The 23,237-nt window shown below is 36.7% G+C and overlaps 1 protein-coding gene across 2 annotated transcripts in view; it reads left to right on the top strand.

Moving 5' to 3' along the window:
* Positions 1-23,237, top strand: part of DZIP3 (DAZ interacting zinc finger protein 3) — a 130,526-nt gene that overhangs the window by 66,173 nt on the left and 41,116 nt on the right. Inside the window, exons 13-17 of one of the 2 annotated variants that reach the window (XM_047792914.1) lie at positions 13,779-13,855; positions 15,756-16,373; positions 18,523-18,555; positions 19,585-19,754; positions 20,577-20,621. In XM_047792914.1, the coding sequence (XP_047648870.1) occupies positions 13,779-13,855; positions 15,756-16,373; positions 18,523-18,555; positions 19,585-19,754; positions 20,577-20,621 (943 nt within the window). The remainder of the gene's footprint in view (positions 1-13,778; positions 13,856-15,755; positions 16,374-18,522; positions 18,556-19,584; positions 19,755-20,576; positions 20,622-23,237) is intronic. The other variant, XM_047792925.1, reaches the window with a different exon arrangement.

Genomic DNA, 23,237 nt, shown 5'->3' with positions numbered 1-23,237 from the left:
TGTGTATGCTACATTTTTTTTTTTTTTTGAGCTTTGGCTGATCTGCAGCATATGGAGTTCCCAGGCAAGGGTTCACATCTGAGCCACAGTTGCAGCCTAAGCCATAGCTGCAGCAACACCAGATCCTTAACCCAGTGTGCCTGGCGGGGGAACAAACCTGCAACCCAGCGTTCCCAAGATGCTGCCAATCCCATTGTGCCACAGTGGGAACTCCTAAGTCACCTTTTTTTTAATCCATTCATCCATCAACAGACACTTGAGTTGTTTTCCATGTTTTAGCTATTGTAAATAATGCTGCAGTGAACATGGGGATGTAGATAGCTCTTTGAGATAGAGATTTTATTTCCTTTGTACATATGATATATCCTTAGAAGTAGGATTGTGGGATCAATTCTATTTTTCACTTTTGAAGAACTTCCATAATCTTTCCCCTTTTGGCTCTATCACAGGTGTGAGGTAATATCTCATTATAGTATTGATTTGCGTTTTCTTGATGATTGGTGATGTTGAACACTTTTTCCTGTGCTGGCCATTTTCTATCTTCTTTCAGAAAAATATCTCTTCATGTCCTTTGCCCATTTTTTAATTGGGTTATTTGGTTGTTTGGATGTTATGTTGTATGGCTTCCTTATATATTTTGGGTATTAACCCCTAAATACGATGTATGATTTGCAGATATTTTCTCCCATTCTGTAGGTTGCCTTTTCATTTATTGTTTCCTTTACTGTGGAAAAGTTTTTTTTTTGGTTTGATATAGTTTCAGTTGTTTATTTTTGCTTTTTTGCACATGCTTTTGGTGTGAAATTTTTAAAAAATCATTTCCAAGTCTGATATCAAGATAATGCTGCTTTTCTCTCTACGTTTAAAGGTCTCTCTTTGTCTTTTGCTTTTGTCATTTTAATTATAATATGTCTTGACATAGTCTTTTTCAGGTTCAACCTATTTGTGGTTCTTTGAGCCTTATGAATCTGAATATCCATTAAGTTTGGGAAAGGGACATCATTTTTTTTTTTAAATAGACGTTCTGTCCTTTTTCTCTTCTCTTTCTAGGATTCTCGTTTGAGTATATTGTTTGTCTTAATGTTTCCCTGTTACTCCTATAAGCTTTTTTAACTCATTTTCATTTTTTGTTCTTTTTATTCCTCTGACTGGACAATTTATAATGATGTCTTAGATATCACTGACTGTTTCTTTTGCTTAATCAAATCTGTTGTTGAACCTCTCTATTGAATTTCTCATTTCAGTCAGTGTACTCTTCAGCACCAGGATCTCTGGGTTTTTTTCTTTATGGTTTCTATTTCTTTGTAGAACTTTTAATTTTATTCATGCATTATTTTCCTAATGTCAATTAGTTATTTATCTGTGTGTTGTTGTAGTTCACTGAACTTCTTTAGGAGGATTATTCTGAATTCTTTGCCAGACTGTCTATAGATCTCCATTTCTTTAGGGTCACATTTGGAGGTTTATTACTTTCTTTTAGTGGCATCATGTTGCTTGATTCTTTGTGATCTTTGTATCCTTGCATTAGTGTCTGCACATTTCAGTATATGGCCTCCACTTGCAGACTTCACAGGTTTGTTTTCACAGGGAAAGACCTTCTCCAGTCAGCTGATAGCATCTATAGATAGTGGAAATTTCCAACAGGTTTTCTAGTTATGTGAAGCCACAGTCTGTTCTCTGAGGTAGGGGGTGAGGTGTTGTTGGGTAGGGCTGGTGGCTGGGTTCCGTGTGCAGGTGGAGTTATGTTCTGCCTGCTAGGTGGGCTCCCTGCTCAAGTCTGGCTGGCAGCTATGTTCCATGGTCAGGTCGGGCTCCCTGGTCAAGTTGGGCTGATGGCTGTGTTCCATGGTCAGGGCTGCTAGGTGGGCTCCCTGGTCAAGTCGGCTATGTTCCATGGTTGGGTGGAGCTATTCTCTGCAGTGACCTCTGGTTGGGAAGGTTCGTAGGCTTTGATCCATGGCTGAGTATTGTCACTAGTTAGATTCTGTGATTGGGCAGGGCTTCAGGCCATGCTCTGTAGTTGTTCCTAGTTATGTGGGGCTTCAAGCTGTGCTTCCTGACCAGATAGTAACACTGGCTAGACTCTGCACTCAGGTGAGGCCACAGGCTGTGCTCTAATGTTGAGTGGCACCATAGATTGGGCTTTGCTTTCAGGTAGGCTGTTGTTAATGCTCTGCTATTGGGTGAGGTGTGGCCTTCAGCTATACCCCACATTTGTGTGGGGCAGGAAACAGCAGGGTTGCTATCTGGATCCTTGGTGTGGTGGGGCCATATACTATGCTCTGACATTGGACAGGTTACTGACTGGGCTCCCTTCTTGTGTGACTACATAGGTAGAGTTCCGCAAGGCTGAATCTGGGCTCTGCTGCTGGGTGAGGTAGTAGGCTGGGTTCTGCAGCTGGGCAGTACATTAGGCAGAACTCTGAAGCTCCTCAGCATCCTGTTCTGGCTTACTGATTATCCAGGGCCAGGGGCGATACTCAGTAATTAGGCAGGACTACTGACTTGACTCCTACCCAGGTGGGCTGTAAGATGTGCTTTGTGGCTACTAGGTATTTGGGGGCATGCTTCCCACAGGGGTGGGTCTGGAGGCTATGCTCTGCAGTTGGGTGAAGGTTTGAATTCGCTCCCTAATCTGGGAGGGTAATAGTATGAGCTTCATCCTAGCTGGTCATCTGTAGCCATATTTTCCAGATAAGTGGTATTGGAGACTATACTCAGCAATCTGGTGGAAGAACGAAATTTGCTACCTTGCCCACAAGGGCTGTAGGATATGCTCCATGACTGGCATGGCTCACTGGATAGGGATTCAAATCGGGCAGAACTGCCAGCCAAGCTTCCTGGCCAAATGACTCCACTCTGTAGACTGGTAGAGCTGGGGGCTGAGACATCTGCTCAGGAGCCACTGTAAGAAGGAATGTGGTCTGCTAAGATATGAGTCCTGCTTACTGTAAATCCTATATCCTTCTGTTTATCTGATACCCAGTGGTTAAGCTCTGTAGGTTTCCCCATTGATCCCTGTGAGGCAAGACCCAAATGAGCCTCCTGGTGAGCATGCTGCAATGGATTTCTGTATGTCCACCTTGGGTTCTCCTTTTCTCACTGTAGAAACTGTAGGCCCAGCACGACCCTCTTGGTTCAGCTCTGTGCTGGCCTGGAGGAGGGGCGATGTTGTCAAAGAGAGGCTGCTTTTCTTACCCTTCTAAGAATGCCCTTGGGTTCTGGGATGTTTATAAGGGTGTCTTGTCTACGGATAATTGTTAGGTGGTCTTTTTGTGAGAGGGGCTGAGGTCTGGAATGACCTATGTTACCATCCTGCTGATGGCACTCCACTGGTGGTGTTTAAAAAAGTTATTCGTGATGGTTTTTAATATGGTAAGGCGGACTTTGTTGAGCACTATCATAAGAGATATAGAGACTACTACAAAGGGGTTTTACAGTAGGAGAGTGAAATTGGGCTCAAGACCAAATATAATGAAGAAAAGTGGGAATTTATAGTCAAGCAGCAGGGTGGGAGTCAGTGGATGGAACATCACTAAAAATCATCAAAGGTAATTCTTTACTAAATTGACCTAACAAGATTCCTGTTAAAGGAAGGCCAGGATGATCATATATATTACCTGAGGTTAATGGAGGATGAAGAATTTGGTCAGATATTAAGAACGACCAAATATCCAGGGTAGGAGGTTCTGGTTAAAATTGACATAGCAGGGATTAGAGTTCTTGAGGACATGGACAAAGTGGGGCCTAATTAGAAAAGAGCTCAGAAGACCCTGACTAGATTTTGGTCCTGGATAGAATTTTTGTAATTGGATTCAATTTTTTAATGTTCTTAAAGGATCTCTTCCCTCTGTTCCTAAGGAAATGGATCTAAAGTTTCCTTCTTTTAATATATTTTTCTGGAATTGATAACAAAGTAATGCTGGCTTCCTAAAATGAGTTTGAAGATCTTCTCATTTTATCAGAGCTGCTGAAAATTGATATTGCCTATATTATAAGTGTTTTGAACAGTCATCAGAGAAGCTATCTGGACTGGAATTTTCTTTGTGCGATGTTTTTAAAGTAGTAATTACATTTCTTTAAGAGATACATGGCTATTAAGATTATTTTTTCTTGAATGAGCTTGGTAGTTTGTGTTTTTCAAGGAATTTTCACTCAACTTACATTTATTGGCATAAAGTTGCTCATAGTATTTCTATATGATTCCTTTTTAATGTCTGTAGATTACATAGTGATATCACCTTTTTCATTTCTGAAGCTGTGGAAATCTTTTTTTTTTTTTTTGTCTTTTGTCTTTTTAGGGCCACACCCATGGCATATGGAGGTTCCCAGGCAAGGGGTCTAATCAGAACTGTAGCTGCTGGCCTACACCACAGCCACAGCAATGCCAGATCTGAGCCATGTCTGTGACCTACACCACAGTTCTCATCAATGCCGGATCCTTAACCCACTGAGCGAGGCCAGGGATCGAACCCACAACCTCATGGTTCCTAGTTGGATTCATTTCTGCTGCACCATGACAAGAACTCCTGTCTTTTTTTTCTTGATCATTCTAACTAGTGGTTTATCAATTTGGTTGATCTTTTCAAACAATCAGTTATTTCATTGATTTTTCTCTAATATTATTTGTTTTCAATTCATTATTTTCTGTTCTTACCTTTGTTATGTCCTTGTTTTTGCTTGCTTTGAGTTCAATTTATTCATATTTCTCTACTTTTTTTTTTTTTGGTCTTTTTGTTGTTGTTGTTGTTGTTGCTATTTCTTGGGCTGCTCCCGCGGCATATGGAGGTTCCCAGGCTAGGGGTCGAATCGGAGCTGTAGCCACCGGCCTACGCCAGAGCCACAGCAACGCGGGATCCAAGCCACATCTGCAACCTACACCGCAGCTCACGGCAACGCCGGATCCTTAACCCACTGAGCAAGGGCAGGGACGGAACCCGCAACCTCATGGTTCCTAGTCGGATTCGTTAACCACTGCGCCACGACGGGAACTCCTTATATTTTTCTACTTTTTTAAGGTTAAAGTTTTCACGATTGTTTTGAGACTCTTTTTTCTTTACTGACTGATTTCTCTTTAAGCAGTACTGCTTTTGCTCTGTCTTATACACTTTGAGCAATTTTTTTTTTTCCATACCCACAGCATGTGGAAATTTACAGGCCAGAGTTCAAACCTGTGCTTTAGTTGCAACCCATGCCACAGTTGTGGCAGCACTAGATCCTTAACCTGCTCCACCACAAGGAAACATCCCCATACTCTTTGATACATAGGTTGTTTTTAAATGTAAAATTCAGATTATCTTCTAATTGTGTGTAACTATGAAAATATCTTTTTTAATTGCCAAATATTTGGGGATAGTCCAACTATCTTTCTACATATGCAATCGCAGTCTCATTGTCTATGGTCACAGAACATATTTTCTAACATTACAGTCTTAAAAATTGTGGACATTTCTTTGATGAACCTAATATTTTATGTTTTGATAAATGTCTCATGTGCATTTTAACTGTATTCTGCTTTTGTTTAGTGCAGTATTCTATACTTTAGACCAAGTCGACTTATTAGTTTTATTTCAGTATTTATATTCATTACTGATTATCTGTTTACATCTTCTATGCTACTGAGAAGTAAATGTTGATGTTTTATAGCTGTATTTTGTCTCTAATTCTGTCAGTGTTTTTTGAAACTTTTATTAGATACTATATATATATATATATATATATATATATATATATATAAGATTGCTATTTTTTTCCTAATAATTTGACCCCTTTATTCTTATGAAACATCCCTCATTATCCCTGATAATATTTGTTTTAAGTTTCTTGTCTGATATTTATATAACTATTACAGCTATCTTTTAGTTAGTATTTGTGTAGCATATCTTTTTGCAGCCATTTACTTCAACCTGTACATGTTTCCGCATTTAAAGAGGGTTTCTTAGAGATGACATAGTTCTTGCTTTCATATATCCAGCTTGACAATATCTGTCTTTAAACTGGGTGGATTATTCCATATAAATTTGCTATAATCAAGGATATGTGTTGAATTTAAATTGACCATCTTCTTTGTTGTTTTCTATTTTCCCATCTTCCCTTGTTTTTTATCCTGAGGGTTTTTCCTTTTAATTAATTGATTGATTTTTTTAAAAAAATATACACACATCTATTCTTTTTCAGATTCTTTCCCCATTCAGACTATCAGAGAATATTGGGTAGAGCTTCATGTTCCCATTGACCAGTCATTCCGTATACCACAGTGTGCGTATGCCAATCCCAAACCTCCAGTCCATCCTTCTCCTTTACTTGTCTCTTTTGGTCACCATAAGTTTGTTTACAAAATCTGTGCATCTGTTTCTAGTCTGCAAATAAGTTCATTTGTATTCTTTTTTTATTTTAGAGTCTATGATAAGTGATATCATATGACATTTGTCTTTCACCATCTAACTTTACTTAGTATGATAAGCTCTAGGTCCATCCATGTTGCTACAAATGGCATTTTCATTCTTTTTTGTGATTGAGTAATATTCCATTGTATATGTGTACCACTTCGTCTTTATTCAGTCCTCTGTCAATGGACATTCATGTTTCTTTCATGTCTTGGATATTAGGGGCATGTATCTTTGAATTATGGTTTTATCCATATAGATCCCCAGGAGTGGGATTGCTGGGTCATATGGTAGTTCTATTTTTATCTTTCTGAGGCACTTCTATACTGTTTTCCACAGTGGTTGTCTCCATTTATATCCCCGCCAACAGTGTAGGAAGGTACCCTTGTTTCTGTACCCTCTCCAGCATTTATTATTTGTAGACTTTTTGATGATGGCCATTCTGGCTGGTATAAGGTGGTACCCCAGAGTAGTTTTGATTTTCATTTCTCTAATAATTAGTGATGTTGAGCATCTTTTCCTGTTTTTTGGCCATCTATATGTCTTTGGAGAAATGTCTGTTTAGATCTTCTGCCCATTTTGTTGATTGTATTATTCATTTTTTTGATATTGAGTTCTGAGTTTTTGTATATTTTGAATATTAATCACTTGTCAGTCACTTCATTTGCAAAGATTTTCTCCCATTCTGTGGGTTGTTTTTTCATTTCGTTTATGGTTTCCTGTGCCATGTAAAAACTTAAATTTATTCATGTTGCTTTGGTTTGTTTTTATTTTCATTACTCTAGGAGGTAGATCTGAGAAGATATTCCTGTGGTTTATTTGAGAGCATGTTTGGTCTGTGTTTTCCTATAGGAATTTTATAGTATTGAGTCTTATGTTTATGTCTTTAATTAATTTTGTTTATTTTTGTATATGTTGTTAAAGAGTGTTCTAACTTCATTCTTTTATATGTAGCTGTCCAGGTTTCCAAGCACCATTTACAAAGAGACTTTTCTTTTTTCCATTGTATGTTCTTGCCTCCTTTGTCATAAATTAGTTGACCATAGGTGTGTGGGTTTATTTATGGGCTTTCTATACTGTTCCATTTACCTTCATTTCTGTTTCTGTGCCAGTACCATGCTGTTTTTATGACTGTAGCTTTGTAGTATGGTCTGAAGTCAAGGAACCTGATTCCTCCAGCTCCATTTTTCTTTCTCAGGATCACTAGGGCTAATTGAGGTCTTTTGTGTTTCCATACAAATCTCAAATTTTGTTGTTCTAGTTCTGTGAAAAATGCCATTGGTAATTTGATAGGGATTGCTTTGAATATGTAAATTGCCTTGAGTAGTATAGTCATTTTGACAATATTAACTCTTCCATGACAAAAGGCATGGCCGTATTTCCATCTGTTTGTGTCATCTTTGATGTCTTTCATCAGTGACTTACAGTTTTCAGAGTACAGGTCTTTTGTCTCTTTATGTAAGCCTATTCCTAGGTATTTTATTCTTTTGGATACAGTGGTAAATGGAATTGTTTCCCTAACTTCTCTTTCTGATCTTTCATTGTCAGTATATAGAAATACAATAGATTTCTGTGTATTAATTTTGTATCCTGCGACTTTACCAAATTCATTGATGAGTTCTAAGAGGTTTCTTGTAGTGTCTTTAGGATTTTATTGGTATAGAGTCATGTCATCTGTAAGCAGTGATAGTTTTACTTCTTCTTTTCCAATTCAGATTTCTTTTATTTCTTTTTCTTCTCTCATTTCTGTGGCTAGGTCTTCTAAAACTATATTGAAAAACAGTGCAAGAGAAGACATCCTTGTCATATTCCTGATTTTAGCAGAAATTCTTCCACCTTTTTACCATTCAGTATGATGTTAGCTGTGGTTTGTTGTACATGGCCTTTATTATGTTGATGTAGTTTCCCTCTATGGCCCTCTTTGGAGGGTTTGTTTCAGAAATGGGTGTTGGATTTTGTCAAAAGTTTTTTCTGCGTCTATTGAGATAATCATATGTTTTCATTTTTGTTTTTGTTTTTTTTTTTTCAGTTTGTTGATGTGGTGTATCACACTGATTGCTTTGCAGTTATTGAAAAATCTTTACATCCCTAGGATAAATCCCACTTGATCATGGTGTATGATCCTTTTAATGTAATGCTAGATTAGGTTTGCTAGTATTTTGTTGAGAATTTTCAGTGATATTGGCCTGTAATTTCCTTTTTTAGTGGTTTCTTTGTCTGGTGTTGGTATCAGGGTGATGGTAGCCTCATAGAATGAGTTTGGTAGTTTCCCATCCTCTGTGATATTTTGGAATTGTTTCAGAAGGAAAGGCATTAACTCTTATCTAAATTTTTTATAGCATTTGCCTATGGAGGCATCTGGTCCTGGACTTTTGTTTATTGGAAGTTTTTTAATCACAGTTTCAGTTTCAGTACTTGTGATTGATCCATTCATCTTTTCTATTTCTTCCTAGTTTAGTCTTGGAAGATTGTACCTTTCTAAGAATTTCCATTTCTTTAAGATTTTCCATTTTATTAGTATATTGTTGCTTGTAGTAGTCTTTTGTGATCTTTTGTATTTATGTGATGTCTGTTTTATCTTTTTTTTTCTCTAATTTCATTGATTTGAGTCTTTTTTTCCTGATGAGTCTGGCTAAGGGTTTATCAATTGTTGATCTTTTCAAAGAACCAGCTTTGGTTTCATTGATCTTTTCTGTTTCTATTTTATTTATTTCCGCTCTGATCTTCATGATTTCTTTCCTTCTGCTAACTTTGGGTTTTGTTTGTTCTTTCTCTTGTTGCTTTAGGTGCAAAATTAGGTTGTTTATTTGAGAATTTTCTTGTTTCCTGAGGTAGGCTTGTATTGCTATAACCCTCCCTCTTAGGACTGCTTTAGCTGCATCCCATAGGTTTTTGGATCATTGTGTCTTTATTTTCATTTACTTCTAGGTATTTTTTAATTTCCTCTTTGATTTCTTCTGTGTTCCATTGGTTGTTTAGTACTGTGTTGTTTAGTCTCCACATGTTTGTGTTTTTTGCAGTATTTTTCTTGTTGTTGATTTCTAGTCTTAGAGCATTGTGGTTAGAAAAGGTGCTTGATATGATTTCAGTTTTCTTAAATTTACTGAGGCTTGGTTTGTGGCCCAGAATTTCATCTGTCCTAGAAAATATTCTAGGTGCACTTGAGAAGAATGTGTATACTGCTGCTTTTGGATGAAATGTTCTATAAATATCTATTATGTCCATCTGGTCTAATGCATTATTTAAGGCCTGTGTTTCCCTGTTGATTTTCTGTCTGGATGATCTGTCCATTGCTCTGCCCACTTATTGTGTTATTGTTGACTTCTCCTTTTGAGGCTCTTATCAGTTACCTTATATACTGAAGTGATCCTATGTTGAGTACATATATATTTACAATTGTTATATCTTCCTCTTGGATTGAGTCTTTGATCATTATGTAATGTCCTTGTCTCTTAGCATTCTTTTTTTTTTTTTTTTTTGGCTTTTTGCCTGTTTCTTGGGCCACTCCCGTGGCATATAGAGGTTCCCAGGCTAGGGGTCTAATTAGAGCTTAGCCGCTGGCCTACGCCACAGACACAGCAACACAGGATCTGAGCTGTGTTTGCAACCTAACCACAGCTCATGGCAACACCGGATCCTCAACCCACTGAGCAAGGCCAGGGATTGAACCCTCAACCTCAAGGTTTCTAGTCAGATTCATTAACCAGTGAGCCATGACAGGAACTCCAGCATTCTTTATTTTAAGGTCATTTTGTTTTGATATGAGATTTGCTGCTCCTGGTTTCTTTTGATTTCCGTTTACATGAAATATCTTCTTCCATCCTCTCACTTTCAGCTTGTGTGTGTTCCAAGAACTGAAGTGGGTCTCTTGAGGACAGCATATATATGGGTCCTGTTTTTATATCCATTCATCCAGTCTGTGTTTTTTGGTTGGAGCATTTAGTCTATTTACATTTAACATAGTTATTGATAATGTATTTTTTATTGCCATTTTGTTGTTTTGGATTTGTTTTTGTCGGTTTTTTCCTTCCTTCTCTTGTTCTCTTCTCTTATTGTTTGTTCATTATCTTTTTTTTTTTTTTTTTTTGGTCCTTTGTCTTTTTAGGGCCATACCCACAGCATGCATATATATATTGTTTTATGTTGCTAGTCTCTTAATTGCAAATGCATCTCCAGTATCCTGCATTTGTACCCTCCTTTTCTAACAATTTCTGGTTTTGATGGCATGTTTTTGAGTAGGTGATTTCCTATCTTTACTATAGGTTTGCTTTTACTGGTGAGCCTTCTCATTTATAAATTTCTTATTTCTAGTTGTGGCCTTTTCTTTTATACCTAGAAAATTTCCTTCAGTATTTGTTATAAAGCTGGTTTAATGGTGAATTCTCTTAGCTGTTGTTTTTAAAGCTTTTGATTTTTCTTTCAAATCTGAATGAGAGCCTTGCTGAGTAGATTATTCTTTGTGGAGTTTTTTTCCTTTTATCACTTTAAGTATATCATGCCACTCCCTTCTGACCTAAAGAGTTTCTGCTGAAAAATCAGACAGTAACTTTATTGGGGTTCCCTGTATGTTATTTGTTGCTTTTCCCTAGCTGCTTCCAATATTTTCTCTTTGTCTTTAACCTTGGCCATTGTGATTAATATATGTCTCAGGGTGTTCCTCCTTGGGTTTATGGGTTTATTTTATATGGTATTCGTTGTGCTTCCTGGATTTGAGTGAGTGATTCCTTTTCCATCTTAGGTAATTTTTTGGCTATTATTTTTTCAAATATTTACTACAGCCCTTTCTCTCTCTCTTCTTCTGGTTCCCTATAGGTTTCCCTATAATGCAGATGTTGGTTCAGTTAATATGGCCCCAGATTTCTCTTAGACTGTCTTCATTTCATTTTTTCTTCATTCTGTTCCATATTAGTGATTTCTACCAGTTTGTCTTCCACCTTGCTTATTCCTTCTTCTCCCTCCTTTGTTCTGCTCTTGGTTCCTTCTAGCAAATTTTTCATTTCAGTTATTTTGTTGTTTATCTCTGCAGTTTTTTTTTTTTCCTAAGATCTTGGATCATCTTTTCTATCATTACTCTAAAGTCTTTTTCATGAAGGTTGCTTATTTCCAGTTCACTATGCTGTTTCTCTGGGTTTTTGTCTTATTCATCATCTGGCTCATATTTCTCTGCCTTTTCATTTTGTATAATTTTTTGTGTGGTCTCCTTTTTGCAGGCTATAGGGTTGTAGTGTCTCTTGCTTCTGGAGTCTTCCCCTTTGTGGATGAAGTTGATACAGGGACTTGTGGCAGGCTTCCTGATGGGAGGAACTGGTGCCTATCCCCTAGCGGATGCAGCTGAGTCTTGTCCCTCTTGCTGAGGGAGACTTTGTCTCTGGGCCTGATTAGAAGTGACTCTGTGCTTGGGTGGACTTTAGCCATCCTGTTTGCTGATAAATGGGACTGTTTTCCTACCCTTTTTGTTGTTCAGCCTAAAGATTCTCAGCCCTGATTGGTGAGGCTAGATTTTTCCAAAATGGCATCCTCTAGGGGAGCTGATTATTATGATTATTATGATGATGATTATTCCCTGAAAGCTCCACCTCCAGTGTCCTGCTGAGAGGCAGCCCTGAGTTTCTCAGGAGACCCTCCAAGACCCACAGGTAGGTCTGACCCAGAGGCTTATGGACTCTCTGCTTTGTTGTGGGTTCCAGTGCACATGAAACCCTGTGTGTGCCCTCCAGCAGTGGAGTCTATGTTACCCCTAGTCCTATGAAGCTACTGAACTCAAGTCCCTCTGGCCTTCAACACCATATGTTCTGAGGGCTCCTCCTCCCAATGCCAGGACCCCAGGCCTGGAAACCTGATGTGGGGGCTGGAACTCTTTAACTCCTCTGGAGAGTCTCTGCAGTATAGTTATTTTCCAGTCCAAGAGTCAACTACCTCATGGATGTGGAATTTATTGTAGTGAGAAAGTGCCCCTCCTACCATACTGATGTGGCTTCTCCTTTGTCTTTGGGTGTAGAGTATATTTTTAAGTAGCTTCCAATCTGTTTTGTTGATGGTTGCCCAGCAGTTAGTTGCAGCTTTGGTTTTTTCATGAGAGGAGGTGGGTTTGAGTCCTTCCACTTCACTATCTTGTCTCTGACTTCTTTTTATATTTTTAAGTGGCTGCTCTAGAACTTCTATGTTTTTAACTTATCAAAATCTGTTTTTAAATAACACATTACATATGTTGTATGGCCTTTATAATAATATATTACCATTTTTTCCCATCTTTTGTGCATATGTTTTACTTCTACATATTTTCTAAATTCCATAATATATTGTGACTTAAAAATGTAGTATTTTTTGTTTTTAACTTTATATACATTTAAACAGTTTTTATGCTTTTAATTGTACATTGTGCAATTTGTTTTTACAATTATAGTTTTTCCTCTCATTGCTATATTTTGTTATACTACTTCATTTTTTCTATCATTGATAGATATGTGGTTTATTTCAAATTTTATGCTATAACAACAGTTCTATGATGAACATTTCTCTAAATGTCTCCAGGTATATATGTGCAGAAAATTTTCCAGAATATATACCTAGAAGTAGAATTGTTAGGTCATTTATGCATATCTTCAATTTTCTAGATTTTACTGAAATGTTTGTCACAGTGGTTTTACCAATTTACACTCCCACTGGTAGTATAGGAGAATTCCTTTTACCCAATATCTTTGACAGTACTTTATATTTTTAGAGTTTAAAATCTTTTCAATGTAGTAGGTAATTGGCAGTGTTATGGTGGTGTTGAAGATAAAATCAGTTAACAACAACCACCAACACCTCTGCCCTCATTAAGCTTGCATTCTAATGTTATTTTCTTTTTCCTATATTGTTTTATGGGTGAGTTCAATCCAAAGCGAAGCTACAAGTTTTTTCATCTGTTTCATGGCAGCATTTACTTAGTGTTTAGTCTATTTAATAAATTTTGCTACTTTTTCTCAATTTTTTTCTAGTTATTTGTACTGATAGTATGCCAGTTTTTTCTTTTTTAGATCACTAGTCATTAAATGAGTTGTCTTGGAATAATTTTTGATAAGAAGATTTTGTGGTGGAGGAAGGTCTGGGATTAGTTCCAGGTGTGCTGGCTTTTTACAATGCAAAGATTTCTTTGTTTCTGCTACCACATAGTCTTCTTCATATGATCTTTTTGTATGAAATATAGCAATTCCACTTGCTTCTTGATTCTTCTGAAAATGGCAGTGTAGGGTTGTTATTGCTGGTGGTTTTTATTTGTTCATTCATTTTTATCTATTGCTTTTAAGTTATTTCCAGAAGAAGAAAATGCTCATTGACTTACCCATGATGATACCAGAAATCTTGACTGACTTTGGTATTGACTATAACTTAATTTTTTTCCAATTGCAGTTATAAAAAGTTGATGTCTCTGAAAATAACTGATACTGATATAAGACCGAAGATCAGTTTAAAATTTAGTACAAAAGGTATATTTCACTTTTATATGTCTCCTCCTGAAAACTGTGTTAAAATTTTTGACTTGCTCTGTAAAGTATCATGCCATTAACAACCATGTGTTTATTTGTGTTTGTCATTTACTGAGCTTGGGTTTACAGTAATAAGCAGCACTTGGTGTAGGCTGGAATTCATGGACAGAAAGATCAGCAGGTGTGTAGGTCTTACATTACTTTGAGTCTATAGAGGTTTGCTGGGTTTCGTGCATAGCTGTGACCACATATTATGCTCCAACTGATGTTTCCTAACAACCCCTCCTCTCTTGTTGCATTCCCTGTGAAAAGGGTTAAATGGAAAGAATGAATATTTGGGGCTCAAAGCCAAGTAGTCTAAACTTAGGTGCCAGCTCTTCAGGAATGTGCTAGGAAATGCCAACTGTTCAGCACTTGGAGACTTTAATGATGCCTGGTCCCATGGAGGAATAGTCTGGTGGCATTCCTTCTTGCTAGGGTGAATGGATGTCCTTGATTCCAGCCAGCTTCTTATTTGGCAGCCCAGAGAAAGCTCCCTGAGTCATCTGCTTTGTAACCTTGCTTGCCTCCACAGTTTATGTCAAGTGTATCAAGCAAGGATATTAATTTAAAAATCTTTTGAAGCAGAATCATGAAGGATAAAATAATAAAGCAAGGAGTTCCTGTTGTGGCTCAGCAGTAACAAACCCAACTACTATCCATAAGGATGTGGGTTTGATCCCTGGCCTCTCTCAGTGGGTCAAGGATCCAGTGTTGCTGTGAGCTGTGGCATAGGTTACAGACATGGCTCAGATCCTGCGTTGCTATGGTTGTGGTGTAGGCCAGCAGCTGCAGCTCCAATTTGGCCCCTAGCCTGGGAACTTCCATTTCCCTAAAAAGCAAATATAAATAAGTAAATAAATAAAGCTGCATTTTATGATAAACACATATTTTATTAATTTAAAAATATATGGTCAAGATATCAAATGCTTACTATTTTCTAATTTACCTCAGTCTACTTTCCTCCTTTGGAAGTGCTACTGAACCAGAAAAATGCCAAATAGTTTGGTCTTGTGTCTTAGTCCATTTCATTGATGAAATACCTACTTACTCATTAATTTACTTAAGAACAAGAGTTTCGTTAGATCAGTGTATCTCAAACTTTTATATTTGTATCATCCATGATTTTGTTAAAAATGTACGTACCAATTCAGTGTCTGTAGGGTAAGGCCTGATATTCTGCATTTCTACCAGGCTCCCATGTGGTTGCTGTTGCTGCTTGTCAATTGGCTCTACTTTGAGAAACAAGGCATTAAATCCCTGTTTTTTTCATATAGTTCTGCATTATCTAATTCAGTAGCCATTAGCCGTACATGGCTATTTCAATTTAACTAATTAAAATTACATGAAGTTTCAAACTCAATTTCTTTACCAAACAAGCAGCATTTCCACTGTTCAATGGCTAGTAGACATGAAAGTCTAAAACATCTTCATCACAGAAAGTTTTACTTGCTTTGTAGCCTTACTGATTAAAATATAATTCCTTAAGTAAAGTATAATTAAATACGGGCAATTATCATTCCTGACAATCTTCAGAATTTTCAAAGACGTAATGCTTTTATGTCATTTCATGGCCAAACTCATTTATTTGAACAAAACCTTGGATGGTTGAAAGGCTTTTATTGTGATTAGTCTTTGCGATTACTTTTGCTTGGGAATGTATTGCTTTTTGTTTTGATTTTTCAACAGCTAGACAGATAGCAGCATGCTTATTGAGCACTGGCTATGGCAAAGCCCTGTACTGTGCTTCATTCTTTTGGAATAGTGCCTGTCCTATAGGAGCTTAGGATATAATGTGAAAGACCACATAGAAAAAGAGCATTAATGTGGAATCTTTTGACTTTTCAAAATTCATTTTCAGATGAAATGCCTATCTTCAAACTTGATTATAATTATTTCTATCATCTGCTTCATATAATTATTGTTTCTGGTACTGACATTGTTCGGCAAATATTTGATGAGGCTATGCCACCCCCTCTTTTGAAAAAAGAGCTTCTTATACACAAGAATGTACTGGAACCCTACTACAACCATCTTTGGACCAATCACCCTTTGGGTGGAGCATGGCATCTGCTTTATCCCCCAAACAAGGAACTACCACAGTCCAAACAGTTTGACTTATACCTCCTATTAGCTCTCATAAAACATTTGAATGTGTTCCCTGCACCCAAAAAAGGCTGGAATATGGAACCACCATCTTCTGATCTCTCTAAGTCTGCAGACATCCTGAGGCTCTGCAAATACAGGGATATCCTCCTTAGTGAGATTTTGATGAATGGTCTCACTGAGTCACAATTCAATTCAATTTGGAAAAAAGTTTCAGATATTCTTCTGCGCCTTGGGATGAAGCAAGAGGATATTGACACAGTGAAGGAGAATCCTATTGAGAATCTCTCTCTTGATTACCATCAGCTGTCCATCTACCTAGGCATACCAGTACCAGAAATCATCCAGAGGATGTTATCCTGCTATCAACAAGGTACAAAATAATTATTTACTTAAGCCAGTAAGGCTTCACTGAGTGTCTGCTGCAGACACAGTGCTAAGGGCAGGAGAATCAGTGAGTTCACATTCTTGAGAGAATACACTCATCAAGAAGCTAATAGAAATTACAGTACTAGAGCTGTTTCCAGAATACCATGGGATATCCTAGCCTAAAAGAATCCAAAAAAAAAGCTTTCTGGAGAATATAAAATCTAAGGAGTTCTTAAATGTCATGTAAGAATTAGCCAAGTGAAGAAGATGGAGAAGGATGTTTCAGAAGGAAACAAGAACAAAGGTATAGAAACATAAAAATATATTGTAATGCAAGGAACTAAAAAGTTTGACATTACTGAGATTAAATTAGGGGAAAGTTCCTAGAATACATTCAAGAGGATTTCTCTTGACATTTTGAAGAGTTTGTGTTTTCAGAAAGGAATTGTTGAAGAATTTTAAATAGAGGAGTTTTATCACTTCCACAAAATTAAGGATGCCTAAAACCATGAAATACAGGTACTGTGTGTTTCAAGAATGCCCTTTTAGATACTGTGTGTTTCTCCTCCTTTCTATCAGAATCTTGACTTTTAGTTCAAAAGTTTAGCAGTGAACCACGGGTCATAGGTAATTTTAAAAATCAGATAACAATTATGCAAGTGTCTAAGGTCAGCAGTGTCCATTCCCAGCAATTGTCTGGTGTTATGGGAAAGACTTCAGACCTCCTCTCCACATCCCAGGACACCTTCTCGCCTGTCACTGTGGAAAGTGGAATTGAAGGCATGTCAACACCATTGAAACCCTTACTGTGTTATTCCAGGTGTATTTTCCTGGCCCCAAGTTATTAGTCTTTAGTTGTACTACCTGATGAGCAATTGACCATCCACTGATGTTATTAAATTAAAACTCTCCACGTTTCTGATAACTGTTGAACTTGTCCAGATTTTCATCAGACATAACTGCTAGGCCCCAATCCCATAACTGGTAAGGCTCTGGGATACCATTGTGTTTTTCTGCTTAACCTTTTAAGAGGGTTCTTTGAGCTTAAGAAAATGCTACGTTTGATGATATAAGAAAGTCAGGCAAGAACACTTGACTTGTAAATTCACTTATAAATTAGAGACTTTTCTTTTTTACATTTACTCTCATAAGATTTTGAATGACAAAAACTCAAGAGAATAAAGGTAAAATTTGGGAAAGCGCTGTGAGCAATAAATAAATTCAAGGCATTTCAAGCAGTTCTCACTCTGAGTGTGAGAACCTTATTGGTCAGTTCCCTTTAATAGAGGCTTTCCTAGTATCCTATATCTCTCTCTGAGTAGTTAGTAAAGTTGCAGTTTTCATTATTATATCTGATTATTTGATTAATATCCATTGGCGAATCCCTGCTAAACCTGTGAAGGTTGTCTTTTTTCTTGACCATTCAAACCTTAGAGCCTGACACACTTGATATGTCATAGGTGCTTAATAAATATTAATGGGCAAGGAGAGGGAGTGCTGATCAGGGTTTTGCTTAAAAAGGTTTAAACTTTCATTGGAGGTTTGCTTCATAATTGACTATTATTACTTCATGACCTTAGACTGTAAATTAAAAAATTTTGCTTCTTGGTTTAAAATGCTTCTGTTCAAGGCATTATCTATTATGAATTATCTTTTTTATTCTTTTTTTTAAATTTTATTTATTTTCTTGTCTTTTTGCCTTTTCTAGGTCCGCTCCCACGGCATATGGAGGTTCCCAGGCTGGGGGTCGAATCGGAGCTGTAGCCACCGGCCAACGCCAGAGCCACAGCAACGCCAGATCCAAGCCATTTCTGCAACCTACACCAGAGCTCACAGCAACGCTGGATCTTTAACCCACTGAGCCAGGGCAGGGATGGAACCCGCAACCTCATGGTTCCTAGTCAGATTGGTTAACCACTGAGCCACAACAGGAACTCCTATTATTTTACTTTTTTTTCTCTAATCATGGGTTAATAACCTTTATTTTATACTTTAAAGATTATGCCTTGTTTAAATTATATTCATGAGTGAAGCTGCTTATTTTTAGTTATAATGTTTACTGATGCAGTGTAAAAAATCTGGTTGTTCTTGTTCTGATATTTGTTGGTTGCATTTGCAATTGTACATCTAAATTTTTTCTTCATCTATCATAGGAATTGCTCTACAGTCAATAACAGGAAGTCAACGTAAGTGTGTTTAAAAACCAAATGCCTGAGTGACGTTTCAGCTCAAGATAGCTAAAGAGCACCTATAGATTTTTACTTGGTTAGATAAAGTGTATGATGAACTGTAATTATTATAAACTTATAAAATTATATAGTCAAATATATTACTAGTCAGCTGAATCTAGTATAAGCCTTTTAACTCTGCCTTTGTCTGACTGCATGTGCCCCAGGGTTTACCCCAGCAGAGTCTTTTAACTTTTGACACACAGGATACTTCAACAGGTGAAAATGCTTACCTGCTCGCTCTACCTGCTCATATATGCTACTGTTTAGCATATGTGGTTATTATCTGGTTAACTATCCATTGTTAGGCTATGTACTTTTTTAGCTAGCCAGGTTGTGAGTTGCTAATTTTTTAATTTCCATCCTTTGGGGTTTTTTTTAAATGTAATTCAAGTTCTGCAATTAACATTATACTTAAGAAAAGAACACCATAGGTTTTATTTGGATCATGTGTGACCCAGTCAGATGAAGTCCACAGGTTTAGAGATTGAATCTCTGGAGCAATATTAAGGAGCATGGTGTCCAAAAAGAAATCATAATAGGGGGCTGATAACTTTTAACAATCTTTGGTTATTTAAAAAAAAGGAAAAAGGAAAAAATAGACAGTCTTTTCTTTTTTTCTTTATGTTTCAGAAAAATTCCCTAAAATAATACTAGTTGCAATATTAATAGGGTCAATGTCAGTACACTCAAAACCTTCATATTTAGAGTTGACTTAAGTTATAGATTGTCTAATATGTACAGTCTAAGATAACAGTAAAGTATCTTAGAATTTGAGTTTATACTGATTGGTTTCAGGTGAGTACGTATATCTATTATTTGATCATTGATAAATGAACATTTCATTTTCATTTAGTTTTTGAGCAGGGTAAGATGTCTTTTATTTCTGGTATGATGTTTTGGGGGGAGTGAATATATTTTCATATAGTGATAAGAAACTAAAATTATGTGCATCCAGATTTTAAGTGTTTTGTTTTTAATATCTAGGTATTGAAATAGAAGAGTTACAAAATGAGGAAGAAGAACTAAGTCCACCTCTCATGGAGTACAATATAAATGTGAAATCAAACCCTGAAATACAGTTAGCGGAAATTAATAAAGATGGGGCATCGATACCCAGTGAATCTTCAACAGAATCTATTAAAGATCTCCAAGAAGTATAAGCTTTCATTAATATTTGAATTAGAAGAATTTAATCAAGGCTTTTAGTTTGTTGCATGTGCTGTTCTTAAATCATCCCAGACAATTTTAGTTTATATTTATCATTGTGTTTACACAAAGCTTGTATTGGAATGGTTCTTTTCGCAGTACTTTTTCCATAGTCTTCTCTGCCTTAACCACACATATTGCCTGCATTTATTGAATATTTATTATGTGCCAGATTTCTGAACATATTTCTTCATCCTGAGTGGTGGTAGTGGATGTGGAAGGTTAATAGAAAGCATAGTGGGGAATAGGGAAGAGCGAAAGGAAGAGAAAACAAGGGATATTTTAGTGCCATTTGCACAGAGGTAGAATTAAAATCATCCAGGATCTGTTTCTTTACAGATAACTGGTAACAGTTTTTATGTAGTCACTAAATTCTTCTCAAGCTTAATTTTTTGTCTTATGTACCCGAGTCTGTTGATTTTTCAAATACTTTCCTCCTTTGTTATGTGTACAGGCATGTGTGTAAGTGAGGACCTCAGAGCTCTTTTCAGTAGCCTAGTCAGTGATGCTATATGTTGTTCCTTTTTACATCAGTGATTAAGATTAAAATAAAAGTGAAAATAATTTTTCATAGAGTCTAGAAGGAAAATATGATCTATGTTAGAAGATAAAAGGTCTCAGTGGTTAGAGGAAATATATTTTGCAAAATAGTCTTATTGTGTAGTTTGAATTGAATATTAAATAGAAGCAACACCAAGTAGTTATGCTGTGAGCCATGTGGGAAGTCCAGAATTTCATGTTAAATAAATGATTTGTTTCTTATCTATCAGGTTAAGAGTAAACCAAAGAAAAAGAAAAAGACTAAGAATAAGAAGGTAAGAGGCTTTTATTAGCATTACATTAGAGGAATGTCAGATTATGAACACTTAGATTTAATACATGGTTTTATTGTTAGAACTTAAAATTAGTCCAAGTAGACATGTAGCACAAATAGCTTAAAAATGTTTATAGCTTATTGAATATATGATTATAGAGAAGTCTATGTATGTTAGATCCTGAGTAATTTAAACTTATAGTATGCCTTACTTTACTTCCCTAAATCATAATTTACACATTTAAATATATAAATGAGGAACTGAATTAGTCACCTGGAATTTTATTAATTTCTGTGTACCACTCTCATTTAAAAAAAATGCCTACTCTGTTTCAAAAACAGCTTCTTGTCATAATTTCTGCATATAAGTTCAGGAGCATTTTTTCAAAACCTAAGATATCTTGATTTTCTCCTTGTGTCTGAGACTCTGACAACAATGCAATAATGTACAAAATGGTACAAATCCAAGAAGCTTCTTTTATGCCTCTTCCTGTTGTTTTGAGAGTTGCATAATGAACAAGTCACTATTTGTAGCACAGTTTTAGCAAAAAGTCTCTTAATAGCTTGGAAAATTACAAGAGAATGTCAAGAGTATTTTTTTATTGGCCTAGTTTTTAAAATTAAGATTTTATTATTTTAGAGCAATTTTTTTGGTTCAGAGCAAAATTGAGGGGAAAGTACAGAGATTTCTCATATACTGCCTACCACCATACCACCATACAACATCCTCTAGAAGAGTGTTACATTTGTTACAATTGATGGACCTACATTAATTTATCATAATTACCCAAAGCTCATACTTTACATTTGATTCACTCTTTTTTTTTAATTTTTAAATTTTTTTATTACTCAAATGAATTTATCACATCTGTAGTTGTATAATGATCATAACAATCTGATTTCACAGGATTTCCATCCCACAGCCCAGGCACATCCCCTTACCCCCCAAACTGTCTCCTTCAGAGACCATAAGTTTTTCAATGTCTGTGAGTCAGTGTCTGTTCTACAAAGAAGTTCAGTCGGTCCTTTTTTCAGATTCCACAGGTCAGTGAAAGCATTGGATGTTGGTGTCTCATTGTATGGTTGACTTCACTTAGTATGATACATTCTAGGTCCATCCATGTTGCTAAAAATGCTGGTATTTCGTTCTTTTTGATGGCTGAGTAATATTCCATTGTGTATATGTACCACATCTTCTTGATCCACTCCTCTGTTGATGGACATTTAGTTGTTTCCATGTTTTGGCTATTGCAAAGAGTGCTGTATGAACATTAGAGTACATGTGTCTTTGCGAGTCTTGGTTTTCTCTGGGTAGATGCCCAGGAGTGGGATTGCTGGATCAAATGGTAGTTCTATGTTTAGTTTTCTGAGGCATCTCCATACTGCTTTCCATAGTGGTTGCACCAATTTACAATCCCACCAACAGTGTACTAGTGTTCCTTTTTCTGCACACCCTCTCCAGCACTTATTGTTTGTAGATTTTTGGATGATGGCCATTCTAGCTGGTGTTAGGTGGTACCTCATAGTGGTTTTGATTTGCATCTCTCTAATAATGAGTGATGTTGAACATCTTTTCATGTGTTTTTTGGCCATCTGTATGTCTTCTTTGGAGAACCATCTGTTTAGATCTTCTGCCCATTTTTTGATAGGCTTGTTTGTTTTTTTGGTATGGAGCTGCAGAAGGTATTTATAAATTTTGGAGATTAATCCCTTGTCAGTCGATTCACTTGCAAAGATTTTCTCCCATTCTGTAGGTTGTCTTTTTGTGTTGTTTAGGGTTTCCTTTGCTGTGCAGAAACTTTGAAGTTTGACTAGGTCCCATTTGTTTATTTTTGTTTTTGTTGTCAATACTCTGATAGGTGGATCTGAGAAGATGTTGCTGTCATTTATATCAGAGAGTGTTTGGCCTATGTTTTCCTCTAGGAGTTTGATAGTGTCTGGTCTTATACCTAGGTGTTTAATCCATTTGGAGTTTATTTTTGTGTATGGTGTTAGGGAGTGTTCTAATTTCATTCTTTTCCATGTGGCTGTCCAGTTTTCCCAGCACCACTTATTGAACAAGCTGTCCTTTCTCCGTTGTCTATTCTTGCCTCCCTTATCATAGATCAGTTGGCTGTAGGTGCGTGGGTTTAATTCTGGGCTTTCTATGCTGTTCCACTGATCTATATTTCTGTCTTTGTGCCAGTACCATGCGGTTTTGATGACTGTTGCTTTGTAGTATAGTCTGAAGTCCGGGAGCCTGATTCCTCCAGCTCCATTTTTCTTTTTCAGGATGTCTTTGGCTATTCTGGGTCTTTTGTGCTTCCAAACAAACTTTAAACTATTTTGTTCTAGTTCTATGAAAAATGTCCTTGGTAATTTGATAGTGATTGCATTGAATCTGTAGATTGTCTTAGGTAGCATAGTCATTTTGATAATATTAACTCTTCCAGTCCACGAGCATGGTATATCTTTCCATCTTTTTGTGTCATCTTTGATTTCTTTCATCAGTGGCTTGTAGTTTTCAGAGTACAGGTCTTTTGTCTCTTTAGGTAGGTTTACTCCTAGGTATTTTATTCTTTTGGATGTGATGGTACACAGGATTGCTTCCCTCATTTCCTTTTCTGCTCTTTCATTG

The sequence above is a fragment of the Phacochoerus africanus genome, chromosome 1 (assembly GCF_016906955.1).
Source record: "Phacochoerus africanus isolate WHEZ1 chromosome 1, ROS_Pafr_v1, whole genome shotgun sequence".
Lineage (NCBI taxonomy): Eukaryota > Metazoa > Chordata > Mammalia > Artiodactyla > Suidae > Phacochoerus > Phacochoerus africanus.
Note: the sequence above shows the minus strand (reverse complement) of the source record. Positions and strands in the feature narration are given on the sequence as shown.